This window comes from Dermacentor variabilis, chromosome 1, assembly GCF_050947875.1.
Source record: "Dermacentor variabilis isolate Ectoservices chromosome 1, ASM5094787v1, whole genome shotgun sequence".
Classification (NCBI taxonomy): domain Eukaryota; kingdom Metazoa; phylum Arthropoda; class Arachnida; order Ixodida; family Ixodidae; genus Dermacentor; species Dermacentor variabilis.
Window position 1 is genome coordinate 186,530,960 of NC_134568.1, and position 12,794 is coordinate 186,543,753.

At 41.0% G+C, this 12,794-nt stretch overlaps 1 protein-coding gene across 2 annotated transcripts in view; it reads left to right on the top strand.

Moving 5' to 3' along the window:
- LOC142589684 (RAB11-binding protein RELCH homolog) overlaps nucleotides 1-12,794 on the top strand; it is a 210,697-nt gene that overhangs the window by 82,737 nt on the left and 115,166 nt on the right. For both annotated transcript variants that reach the window (XR_012829913.1, XM_075701229.1), the window contains exons 10-11: nucleotides 3,600-3,671; nucleotides 7,214-7,354. Coding sequence is in view for 1 of the 2 variants with exons in the window: in XM_075701229.1 (XP_075557344.1) it covers nucleotides 3,600-3,671; nucleotides 7,214-7,354 (213 nt within the window). In the remaining variant the exon portion in view is untranslated. The remainder of the gene's footprint in view (nucleotides 1-3,599; nucleotides 3,672-7,213; nucleotides 7,355-12,794) is intronic.

The following is a 12,794-nucleotide window of genomic DNA, read 5'->3' on the forward strand; positions in this document are numbered from 1 at the left end:
CGCTTCCGTCCACGGGGGAAATTAGTGTAAGCATTTATGCGAACTTCATCTTCATCTGTACAAAGTCATCATCAATCATCGGCTCGTGTTCGTTTTTGCATCGACGCCATTTTTCCTTTTTGGAATAAAGTGTCGTCTCGACCATGGTATTTCAATATACTCATTTATTTTGACATACTGCAGCCATATTTGGCTATGGCAGCAGTGGAGAAAAAACAAACATTTCAAAAGGTTGCATTCATGATAAACAAGTTCAAGCATTGGTTAATTTAAGAATAAAAGTACATTTTGAAAGCAACATGTCAAATATTATGGCATTTACTAAACAAGAAGCTCAATTTAATATAATTCTGGGGTTTTACGTGCCAAAACAACGATTTGATTATGAGGCACGCCATAGTGGGGGGTCTCCGGATTAATTTTGACTATGAGGGGATCTTTACTGTGCAAAAGCTCAGTTTAAAGAAACCGAAAATGTTATGAGAAATGTACAAGATTTTATCACCTATTAATTGTTTTCAAAAACATTGCCAATAAAAAGAATTGAGTGGTTTCAAGTAATGATTTTCAAATGTCAATAAAATGAAAGAAAAAATGAGTTTGAACATATTTGTTTGAGTGTAAGAGAAAAGTGGTATAGCTGACTTCTGTTAATTTGACCCTGACGAGACTGACAAGATGTGTCTAATTGTCCGGTTGGTCGACTTAAATGAGAGAGAACAAAGTGTTGAAACAAATGGCTGATTCATTTAGCAGCGTTTGGCCAATTATAGCACATCCCTAAATCAACTGCGCAGCTACTTTTTATGGCTTCAAAGTAGAAAACTTATGTAAAAGTGACTTTAGAGCTCCTAAACGAAATGGAAATCGAACGCACACTTGATTATAAACATAGCATGCCTCTGATTGTGGCAATAAGAAAGACAAAACCAGTGAACTTTACCATCACAGAGTAGAAATTCATTTTCTTTATGTCCATCAACATTACTCTCAGACAGCACTTTATCGCTGACTATGAAAAACCACAGCATGTTGTCCTCCATACGGTCCATACTGTGTTTAATATTCTGTATTTATCAAACAACTTTGTAACAATTGCGAACCGGATGGTGGCTTATGCTTGGACTGATCACTTCACTACTTCGTTCTGCAATGCATGCAATTCTCCACAACAACATTGTTTGAATGTGCTTTTACAAATTTACTGGCCCCCCCCAAAAAAATACAAGTTAGAATTGGGTAAATACTGTAATTAATAATTGTAAGCTACCACTTTCGCATTAAAATTTTCCCAGGGCCTGGTGAAAATAGGTGTTTTCAACGAGAGATGATGTGTGCTCAACGCATTCACTGCACCCTAAGTGCTGCCAAAACAGATGCTAACACTGTTGGAGTCACCACTGGAGTCACTATTCGGTTCAGGCACATGTGTGCTGACCAGCCAAGTTCGAATTATCTGGCAAATGATAATTTCAGTATCGAAATAATGAAATTTTCAGCCCATAGAAATGTATGGGCGCTGGCCAGAACCTTCGGTTGGGATCGAATCAACTGGAAAACTGAATTAGCTATACTCGAATTGACGGAAGTCTACTCTATTGAGGTCATGATGGCAATGAGTAGATGAGCTGCTTATTATAGTTGTACAGTACTTAGTGTCAAAGACGCACCGAGTTGTATTAACAGTTGAATGTAACAGTCTTAAGTAATCAGCATAGTAGTGATAAGAAAATGTATCGGTTCACTCTTACAACACTGCATGATTTGCTAGGTGTGGGAGAAACATTCACGCTTTGTTGAACTGTCATCCAGTATTTACACATGAACTAGTGGAGACAGTGAATTCCAATGCACTGCAATGCACATAATCTGTTTGCTCTGTCTGAAAGCATCCGCGGTGTGCGCTGCTTCTATTGCACTTGATGCACAAAAAAATTTTTAAGTTCACATTCGGAAAGCTCGAGTTAGCGAATAATCACAATCATACCTGTGGAGAACGAAGCAAATTGCCTTTGTTACTCTGCATGGTTGCCATCCATGATTGCGATGATAGTGACCACAGATTCATCTGCAACTATTGTTGTGAGCAGTGGTTTTGTTATGATTCATTGCTAGACTCGCTACTATGTCACAGACACTGTGGAAGCTGTTAAAGATGCAAAGATCTGCCGTCAAACTCACTGGCTACATTGTGGTGGACGACCTGTTGCCAACCAGCTCACCGGTGACAAAATGATAGCTACATAAGCATGGTAGTGAAATGCATGTCTACTTGAATAAAGACACGTTTTGTGCCACTGCTGCATTGCTAAGAATGTCTCGAGGCCCATGCCGCTTTGAGCACTCATCAGTCATGAGATGATAAGAATTGCAGCTTCCACACTGATTTTGTGCAAAATAGAAATGAAGGTCGTGGATTTCTTTAGTTAGTAATGTGATGTTTATGTAGTAAACATTTGTTTATTGCTTTCTTAATACATTTTGTAATTTGACATCCGATTAATTCGAATATTTTTCTTGTCCCATTAAATCTTAATTAATGAAGTTTTATTAATACATATTGCTATATCAAGTGGGTCACAGTTGCTTCAAGTCTAACTAAAGTGAATACAACTAAGACAGCTCTATTGCTGCTTATAGATCCACATTCTACTTTATTTATATTGCCTTTATCGTGTAATAGAGCTTTGCACCATAGTTGGTCAGCAACTTTACTCCCACCAAGTTTTTATGAGTGGAGATGTCCACAGGAATACCAAGACAACAGTGGTGTTCTGTGTATCTCTGGCTGTATATGTAAATGCCATGGTATCAGGCTGCAGGATTCCCATGTCACTTCCAAATCGCCCTTTTTTTTTTAGTGGAAATATCATGTTTTTTTTAAATGTATTTTATTTCGGACAACGATACATGGTGTCCGTGGGGAGAGGCTAAAGGAGACTAGGATGTCTCCTGACGAGGCCAAACACCCGCATTACACGTCGGTGCAGATGGCACGGAGTAACATATCAGTGAGAACAGTGGTACATCAAACACAGTGAGACAAGAATTCAACATAAGCAATTATACAAGCACTGGTCAGGCAGAAAATAATACTGAAGAAGTCCTCAACAATGAGTGATAGTAAGTGGTGTGGAAAGGGAAAAAGACACATTCGCACAGAGCGGTCGGAAGAACAATGAAATGCAGCAGGTATGCATAACAAAATTTCACACGGGGGTGTTGATTTAGGGGTTTGCGTCTGCTTAGGGAATTGTGCAGCAGGAAAAGTGGATAGAAATCAGTAGGAGTGTGGCAGAGACCTCATTGGACACAAAGCTAAATAAGAGCATGTGGCTCTTAGATCTTCAGGAAAAGGTATTAGTGCCTTCCTTTCGCATGGTGCAGTACTGTGCAGAAAAGCAAAGGTACATGAAAACATGACAAAAGTATACATATGATTATTGCTTGATAAATTTCTAGCAGCACCAACTTTGTTAGTCCAGTATATATCTGGATTATTGTTCACAGAAGGCACATTTCTGCTGTTTGTAGGCTTTTCATAATGAATTCATCTTTTCCATGCTTGCATACTAATGAAACTCTTAAATTTATGGCAGATAAACCATAAGTACTTGGAAAGAAGACTTCTGGTGGCAGAGTCCTGTGGCTATTTGGCATCGCAAGTAGCTGTGAGTATAAACACTATATCGCAATATTTTTTATGTAGTAGCTTCACTCCAGTTGTGTCTCACTTTGTCTCAAATTTTTTACGTTGAACTGCATGCTATTGTGAATGTTCAAAGAAGTATTATTTCCCAAATTATGCCATATCACATTGTTACACATAGACAACAGGCAGCAATAAATATTAGGGATGTTTGTACATTGTATAAGAACAGTTAAAGGGACACTAAAGCAAAAGACTAAATCAGCTTAGATGGATAAAGCATTCTTTCAAACTCTGTTGTCATTAAATTCGAAAACAAAGTTTCAGTTTTTTTATACATGTATTGCGCTTAATTTCCAAAACCGGTATGTCACTGTGACGTCACAGATTTCAAAGTATCTTTTCGTATTCAGGCTGTGTTGGCTCTGCAAAAAGTCCCAGAAACTTGCCGTGCTCAATTTTTCCCTCCTTGATTACACAATGTAGTCTACCTTAGCTACTAAAGAATTAACTAGGCCCTAGAAGATGCTTTCAAAATCCATGACATTGCAGCAAGCTGGTGTGGGAACTTTTGGGATGCATTGCCACCCATCTTTTGTGATTGCACTTTTTTCTGGCTTACCAAGCATTTTATTGTGGTAAGAGTGCTGTTTTGATATTGTAGAAGGGTAATTTACTGATACAGAAGAAACAGTTTTTCTCTTTAGTGTCCCTTTAAAAAAATAGCTGCACCTGTTTCATTCACTGTGTTTCTTTATTTTTAAGCAATTAATTTTTGCCCTTAAACTCTGCTTTCAGTCAGAATTTTCATGCAAATTTCTGTTATTCTCATCACCCCACATTGAATGTAGCTCTCTTCTACTGCCCAGTCTGTAGAAGATTACTGAAGGATCTAATTGTCTTGTCAGTTGTGTGCTTGTAGTTAGATTAATTATTTTATGGTGCCTTTAAAGCTTAAATTATTGCAGCTATATGGTTCTTAGCTAATTATTACATATTGAAAAGACTGATGTAAATAAATGATTATATTTAGAAGGTAGTTATAGAAATGTTAATTAATATGATCAGAGCTGAAAATTGGCCTGAACAGAAACCTATATGTAAAGGCTTTGGCTTTATGTTTGCAGTGTTGTTATTGGTTCTGAAGCTTAACAAAGAAACCAAATCTTGTTTGCCCACATTTTCAGTAGCAGTTTAAAAGGCAAGCATGCCTTGTAACTAGCTGAATACAGTTGCCAACTGATTTCTCCTAAATGGAGGCTTTAGTGAAAATGTTAATCGGGCAGTCTGAACAAACAAATTTTGAGGGGAAAGATATTTTAATTTATTTCACTACCAGCAGTATGTAAAATAGGTTGCAGATTTTTGCCCAGTGTTGTGCTTCAGTGAAGTAAAGTCTGCTGCAGTCGAAGTCACCTATAATGATACCGATTTTAACAATATATAGGTTATAAGAATGAGTAGCTGCTGCACCATCAACTTTTTGTATGTTTTCCATGGTAAAATAAACCGCTTACTACAGTGCCCCGATGCTGCATTATTGGTTATAGCAATAAAGTCTGGCTGCTGGGTGTCAGAGCCAAAAGGTAGTGAAATGCGAAATCCTTGAAAAGAAAAAAAGAAAATGAGAAATTTGAGCCGCTGCACGATAGGCCGCTGCTACAACAGCCGCCACGCGCTCATTTTCCAGCCATGTGACCATCTCCGTGCGCGTCTCTCTCGTTGCCCTTCCATTCCTCCGAACAAGAATCGGCTGCGTCCACAGCTCTATGCCGCCCCACCCTCCGAAACATAAATGGACCATGCCAACTGTGCTGCTCGCTGACTTAGATTGGCTCCTCATTCAGCGCAGTTCTGCAAGCAGCTTAATCGCTCACATTCGTCTTTGTTGGTTGCGTCGAAATCGTTCCTGGCCACGCCATTTCTCGCCGCCGAAACGAAAGATGGCTGATCCGCTCACTAATAATCGGCAATGCGCGACGTTGCCGGTGAAAAGAAAGTGCGTGGCTATAGATTTGGAAACTAAGTGCTTCTAACTGATGAGGCGATCGTCGCGAACGTGCTTGCATGAGATTGCGACGGCAGCGATGACGTGGTAGGGCAGGCTGCCTCAACATTGTCCTCACAGCAGGCCTGGCGGATGATTCAGTCCCTCCGGGGCTTCGTTTTCGCGAAGAAGTTTCCCCTGCACTACTTGGAGCACCTGGATGCCTTGGAGAAGGATGTCGACAAGCTTCGCGTAAAGCATGCTAGGCTAACGGACATAGGGCTTTCTCATGCAAGCCAGTGAGAAGTACGTGGCGAGTTGCTTGTGGCGGTCTTGCCTCAGCGTTTCTTCTGGATTTCTCAAGCTGACAGGCTGCCGCAGCAACATTCTCGCATGTTTTAAAAGGCCTCTTGTGGGGCCACCAAAGCGATGCCACGGCGGTGCTTGCATATCGCTTGCCACTCGTGTACCCTCTTTGCAGTTGTTATAGCAGTTCCATTCTTTAACGCCGACAGCCGCGGCTTGTTACACTTGATTGGAGTGCCCAGGAAGCAGTTAAACGAGTGAACACAATCAGCAGCCGGATGGAGGAAGGTGGTGGGGAGGGGCACTGGCGTCCCCGCCATTATAGGTTTCTCACAACAGCTCTGCCATCCCCCTATTTTTATTTTTTCATGCAACCCGGTTATAACAATTATCGGTTATAACAATGGAATTTTTGTGGTACTTGAATATTGTTATAAGTGGTTTCGACTGTATATGTATTTCGTGATGGTTGGGTGCATTTCGGTATTCACCCATCAGCCAATGTATTTGCCCAATGTGTGTCACACATTATTACCTATGCTACGTAGTGAAGATGGCAACACTGACTGCATAATGCTAGCCTTTAGGCCACAATGTGTTAATTTATTATGGAACTCCTTGCCTAAATGTGAGCTTTCCTTGTTCTGTCCAATAAGAACACTGACGAACATGCTACACACTTACATCTTATTGCCTGTGGACCCAAACGCTGCTTTTCGGGTCATCTGTCTAGCCTGTACATATGATCTCAGGCCTGATCAGTGATGAAGACAGCTGGTAGGAACATAATAGCAGCAAGGTTCCCGTCACAACTTTTGATCTGCCATCACACTTTTTTTTTGTCACAGCCACATCGCTTATGCTGCTATCTCTGATTAGTACAACTCTATCAAGTAGTGGCAAACCAAATTACAGTTTCGTGCTGGTCTACTAAGTTGTTTTGTAGCAGCTGAATGGCGCTTGAAAAGCTAAGAAATAGCCCGTTGAACCCGTTGCCTGGCTGCAACTCAAGTGGTGGCAACTGTGTTCAGGACCACTATGTTTGCGTTTTTGCTTGCATGTCAGAAAAATATGACGACACACTCTACAGCATCAGAAATCTCAGTTGCCATTATGTTTGTTGATTGTATGGAGTACGTGGCGGCGGCTATGGGGAAGTCCGAATGATCAAGCATGTCTGAAAAATGTGCTGTTCAAGAAATTGAGCCTGTGACTGTACTGCAGATGGTGGCAATAGGGCAAAATTGTGTGAAAAAAAATTTTTTTTACAGCCTGAGATTCGTAGCTCCCTGCTGCTGTCCATGCTACAACAGATGCTCAAGGAAGAAAAAGAGGACATCATCCGCGAAAGGGTTGCACATAGTTTAGCTGTGCTGCTAGCCTACGTGGATGACCAAGATAAGTTTTCTCAGGTGATACAACAACCATCTATTTTTTTGTTTTCTTTCTGGTTGTCATACCCATTCGCAAACTGAGCTTGTGTAAGAATCAGATGTCAAATACAGTGAAACCTTGCTGATACATTACCATTTCATGCTGTTTTCTGGTCTATACAGCCCAAAGCTAAGTACAGTCAACTTCCGTTAATTTGGCCCTGATGGGTATGATGAAATTTATTGAATTGTCGAACGGGTCGAATTTTATGAAAGGAAAAAAAAAAAACAACAACAACAAAGCACACCACTATGTCATTTGGCAATATTTGCTTGATTCTAAGACACCCCTGAATCTACTGCACACCAAGTTTTATGTGTTCAATACAGAAAACGAACATAGAAACGACACCAGATATCCTGAACAAAGTAGAAATCTAACATGCACTTGTTTTTTCATCAAGAAAAATGGCATGCCTCCGATTCTGGCAACCAGAAAAACACAAAACTGGCCATCTTTACCTTCACAAAATAGAAATTTATTGACATGTAATCTTTATCGTCATCGCTCTTAGACAGCACTTTAAAGCTGTCTGTGGGCCACAATACGTCGTCCACCGCACCATCCATTTTTTCGTTGGATATTCTGCATTTATCAAATGACGAAACCAAAAATAGGTTTTTTTGACAGAAGATGATGTATGTTTGCCACATTCACTGTCCCCTAATGGTGCCAAGATGGACATTGTAGCCATTAGGGCTACAATTGGGGTCACTATTGGGGATCAGGCATGTTCGTGCCGACCAGTCAAATTCAAACGATCTGGTGGGGGCCAATTTTAGAATTGAAATAATGAAAGCTTTAGCTCATAGAAATGTATACCACTTCCCACCTTCAGTTGGGATCAAACATCTAAAAATAGAATTAGCTTGAGTTGAATTAACGAATGTCTACTGTACTTTGAAAATACACTTTTTAGATCATGCAATTTTCCAGATTATCTGATTTTTCTTCTCCCTGAAATGTTTTAGGAAGCTTCTACTGTTGTCCAGCTATCAAAATTTTATGTCCTGAAAGAGGCACTGAATTGAAAATATGCGTTTTCTCAAATCTGCTCATTGTCTAGAGGAGGCTTATCAAGAAAAAGAGAGCAGATGTGCACCTTAATACTGTAGTGAATTGTGTTTTAGAGGGCTACTGGCGTGACATTTTTGAATTGTCATTTCTTGTGTTAAGGTAAGGTCGAAATGCTGTTGGCCGTAGAAAAATTGCTGTCAAGCATCAGAGTGCCCTATGTAATCTACTATAATACTTGTTTTTAGTAACCAGTCTTAGTTTTGGTACCCACGATGTGGATATGTCACGAAATTGTTAAGTACTACCCCTCTCCATTTTTTTGCAAGTGCTGTGGAAACTGCATGTGAGTGCTGTAAGAAAATGCACATGCAGCACTCTTGTTTATTTCTTTATAAGCAACGTCATCATATCTAACCTTATTGCTACACAACACCGGCAAATTTTGCTCTGTGTCATGATGTGAAGATGTCAGTGATGCTAGGTTCAGAATTTTGAGATAAACTTCCGTATCAAATTCAAAATCAGTGGTTTCTCATTAAATGGAAGCTCAAGGAACCAGCTAAATAAGTTCTATTTATCAGGAGTTTCATTTACTGAGAGATTGCCCTCAAGGGCACATAAGGTGCTCTATTGAAAGGGGCAGGTACTTTATTGTCAGCAGCAATAATAGGCATACACAAAGCTGCTCCTTACTAAGGTTCTACTTTTTGCAGCCACTGAGTTGAGCTAGCAAACATAATTAAAAAAAGAAAGAGGATTAGTCATTTAGTGAAAAAATGTTGTTTTAGTGGAGCAACTACTCTTGAATTCATATAGATAACATTGATCTTCGTTTATACCATGAGCACATTGTGTGGGAATTTCTTTGCTGCCATTGTCAATGCTAAGCAAGCACACAGTGCACCGACATTGCATGAAGAAACCACAACAAGCCACAATCACAGTAAAGCCACACTAACCACAATAGGGTGGCTAACTATGGCATAAACGAAAGTCACGAGAGCTTCCTTCTCGTATTTTCCCTACCCAACAGTTCCTGAGAGAGAAATACGGGGACTTTCGCTGGGGACATTGCTTCTCAAAATCTGCCTTTGCCTATGTACTATGGACGACGGCGCACTTTGCTCCGCTTAACCACCGCCTGAACTTCTGTCCAAATGGGATTGTAGAGAGTGTAATTGTGAAACAGCAGTTTTATGTCAAGAGTGATTGGCCCGTGTCACAGGGGCACACGTAACATAAGGTTTGCCACTTTGCAGTGCACCTTTGGTGCTTGCCAGGGTTATTGGTGACGGGAGGTGATCTTTTACGGTGCACGACACATGGGCATGTACTCGGTGATCTTTACAGTACATGTCACATATGGCCTCTCTGCATTTGCTATACCCAGCCATGAACATGAACTTCAGCGTCACCTGCAAATGAATATTTTACAATAAAATGAATTTGCAGTAACATTGTGTCAGTATTAATTGGTCTGCGGTCACTAAAGCGGCATCTACATTACCACACTTTGCACCGGGTCTCCGCTCCCCTTCGTGGCTTGGTTCGCTTAATGCATGCTGCTTATGTGAAGATATCGTCAACCTACATGGCGGGAAACCGTATCATTTGTCGCCGGCTCCCAGATTTATTAAAATGAATTGTTTTCTCATTCAGATTTGCTTTCTTCCGTTGCCCAATAATTCGGAAAATTCTGTGGCCCCTTTCCACGTAAGAAAAATCGATCGGCAACTGTACTTATTTGCATAAAAGGTCGAATTTCAATACAATGAAATTTCGATATAATGAAACAAATTGCCGATTTTACTGACATTGTTATATCAATGTTTAACTGTATTTAACCGCTGTTGCTTAGTGCAGCTCAACTAGGGGAAAACTGATTTGCATTCTCCTCTGTAGTACCTAGGGAAAGGCAGACGATGAAGGCTTTAGAAAGAGGCGCGCAACAAACAATGCGCCTGATCACAAGAATTGCAAACCGACACAGTGGAATGAAGGAAGCCAACGTAATTAGGTTAGTACAGGCTTTCGCTATTAGCCGAATACATAGTATTTGTGACCCCTTGTCTGAACATCTGTATGACAGAAAAAAACAAAACAAAAATTGAAGCCCTGATAAGGAAAGTATACAAACAAGCGCTTGGAATAACAATCAATACACCTATGGAAAGAATACTTGGTTTTGAGTACACAATACCCTACATGAATTAACAGAAGCGCACAAAACGGCCAATACGAGAGACTAGCACAAACTTCTATGAGCAGGACAATACTTGATCGTCTCCATATAGGCTATGCGACGCAGCAGGGAATCAAGATGGATATACTGCGAGAAATACGTGGAACGATAAAAGTTCTACCAACTCCCAGAAACTCCCAGAGCACTCCCAGAGCACAATGTTGAAAGGCACACAGATAGGGCAAAGGTCCTCAGAACTAAATACAAAAACATCAAGGATGTTGTCTATATTGATGCAATAAAATATCCAAGTGAACATAAAATGACTGTTGTAATCACTAATAAAGAGGGCAAGATAAAATCCAGCAGCTCACTGTGAACGCATAGCACAGAAACGGCAGAGGTATCTGCCATCGCATTTGCTATAGCTTCCTCATTGGCGAGACAAATAATTAGTGACTCAAAGGCAACAGTGTGAAATTTTTTAAGAGAGCGAGTCTCACAGGAGGTGCTTGACGTTTTAACCGATTTGAAAGACCACAGATACATACAAATCATCCGAGCACCTACGCATGCCTCCCTCCCTCCTTGGGAACGAGGTGGGTCACACATTTGCTCGAGAACTCATTAACTGAGCCAGAGAGCAGTCTTACCCAGAGATGAGAGAGGAGCGCACGGTTACTTGCAATGAAATCACTTTATAGGTTGGCGAGGGCTCGGTATCCTGACCCGACATTCAGTAAGCCGCAGATGGTGGCCTGGTGCCTCCTCCAAACCAGTAGCTATCCAAATCCGGTGGCGTACAGCTGGTATTAGACAGTTTTAGTTTAGCGTATGCAACTATAGCGTACGCTATACGCTATAGTATAGCGTACGCTAAGCAGCGCATATTTTTTACAGTTTTAGTAAGCCTGTGAGATCTTTGGATCTCGGATGCCATATGCCGTCATTGTGGCTATCTCCCGGCGGTAGCTATAGCTGGCGCTGACATCTCAAATGCTTAGTTCATTAGGCTTTGACTCATTCGAAACGATAAGCGATCTCGAAAACGCCACAAGGTTATCCATAATGCTCTGTCGTCGAAGCGGCCTGAGACTAAGTGAAAGCCGTTTACACAGTCATTAGCTACGAACAAAGTGCATTTGACAAAAGCAACGCCAAATTCAACTCGAAGTGGGCAGACGGGACCGCCACCATGTTTCACGCAAACCATGCAAAGATGCTAACGCTAAATCTGAGAAATAGCATGCGTACGCTATACGCTATGGGTCGTTTAGCATTCTGCGCATGTGCAGTGACGACCCGCTATTTTATAGCGTACGCTATACTAAAACTCTCTTACCCAGACCAATTTGAGGGCAAATGTTGGTTATGTGGGCAACGGGCAGATCTGAGACACATCCTGTGGGTTTGCTCTCGGGTGACACGGCAGGGCTGCAAAATAGTTAATGAGGAGCAGTGGGAGCCCATACTGCTCAGTGTGGATCCAGAAGTACAACACTGGGCCATCCAGCTAGCTGAAGACTCTGCCTGAGCCCAAGGGATTCTGACTGCCGTTTAGGCGGCGACCTGGTCCCCAAATTGCTGGACCCAATAAAGTTATTTCTGTCTCTCTCTTGCAAATAACGCACACGCACGATGGTCGGGCAAATATGAGAAAGAAGCTCTCGTATAAAAGCCACCTGCACGATAAGGTAGAGAACTTGTGAGAAAACCTTAAAGTGGATAAAGACACAAACTATGATGCCTGTTGCAATGCAGCTGAGATTGGCCACTCAGCTTCATTTTCGGTATTATGTTTAGTTCTGTTACGGTGAGTAGGAAAAAAGTGTGGTTCCATTTAGCAAACTTTCTTTTGCATTGCCCTAATGCAAAACCGACCACCCATAAGGCTGTTGTTCTGCTTAAGCAGTAATTCCATTTAGATTTCTGTTTACTGAGATTCCACTGTGTCTGAATATCGAAATATTCAAATATCCACACCTTCATACGTGCTAAGTGTATCCTTTTATGTGCAAGAAACATGGTAGAACTTCTACAACTTCAAAAATATGTGTCAGTACTCCTTAAAAAAAAATTAAAAGAAATTAAGCTAATCCTGTTGTGAATGTAGACAGCTAAATAACATTGATGTGCTTAAGTGAAGGCTTGAACCTTGGTTATGCACCAAGAAAAAAGCATTTTTCACTGTGAAGACTAGGGGTTGAACCTATTGTCAG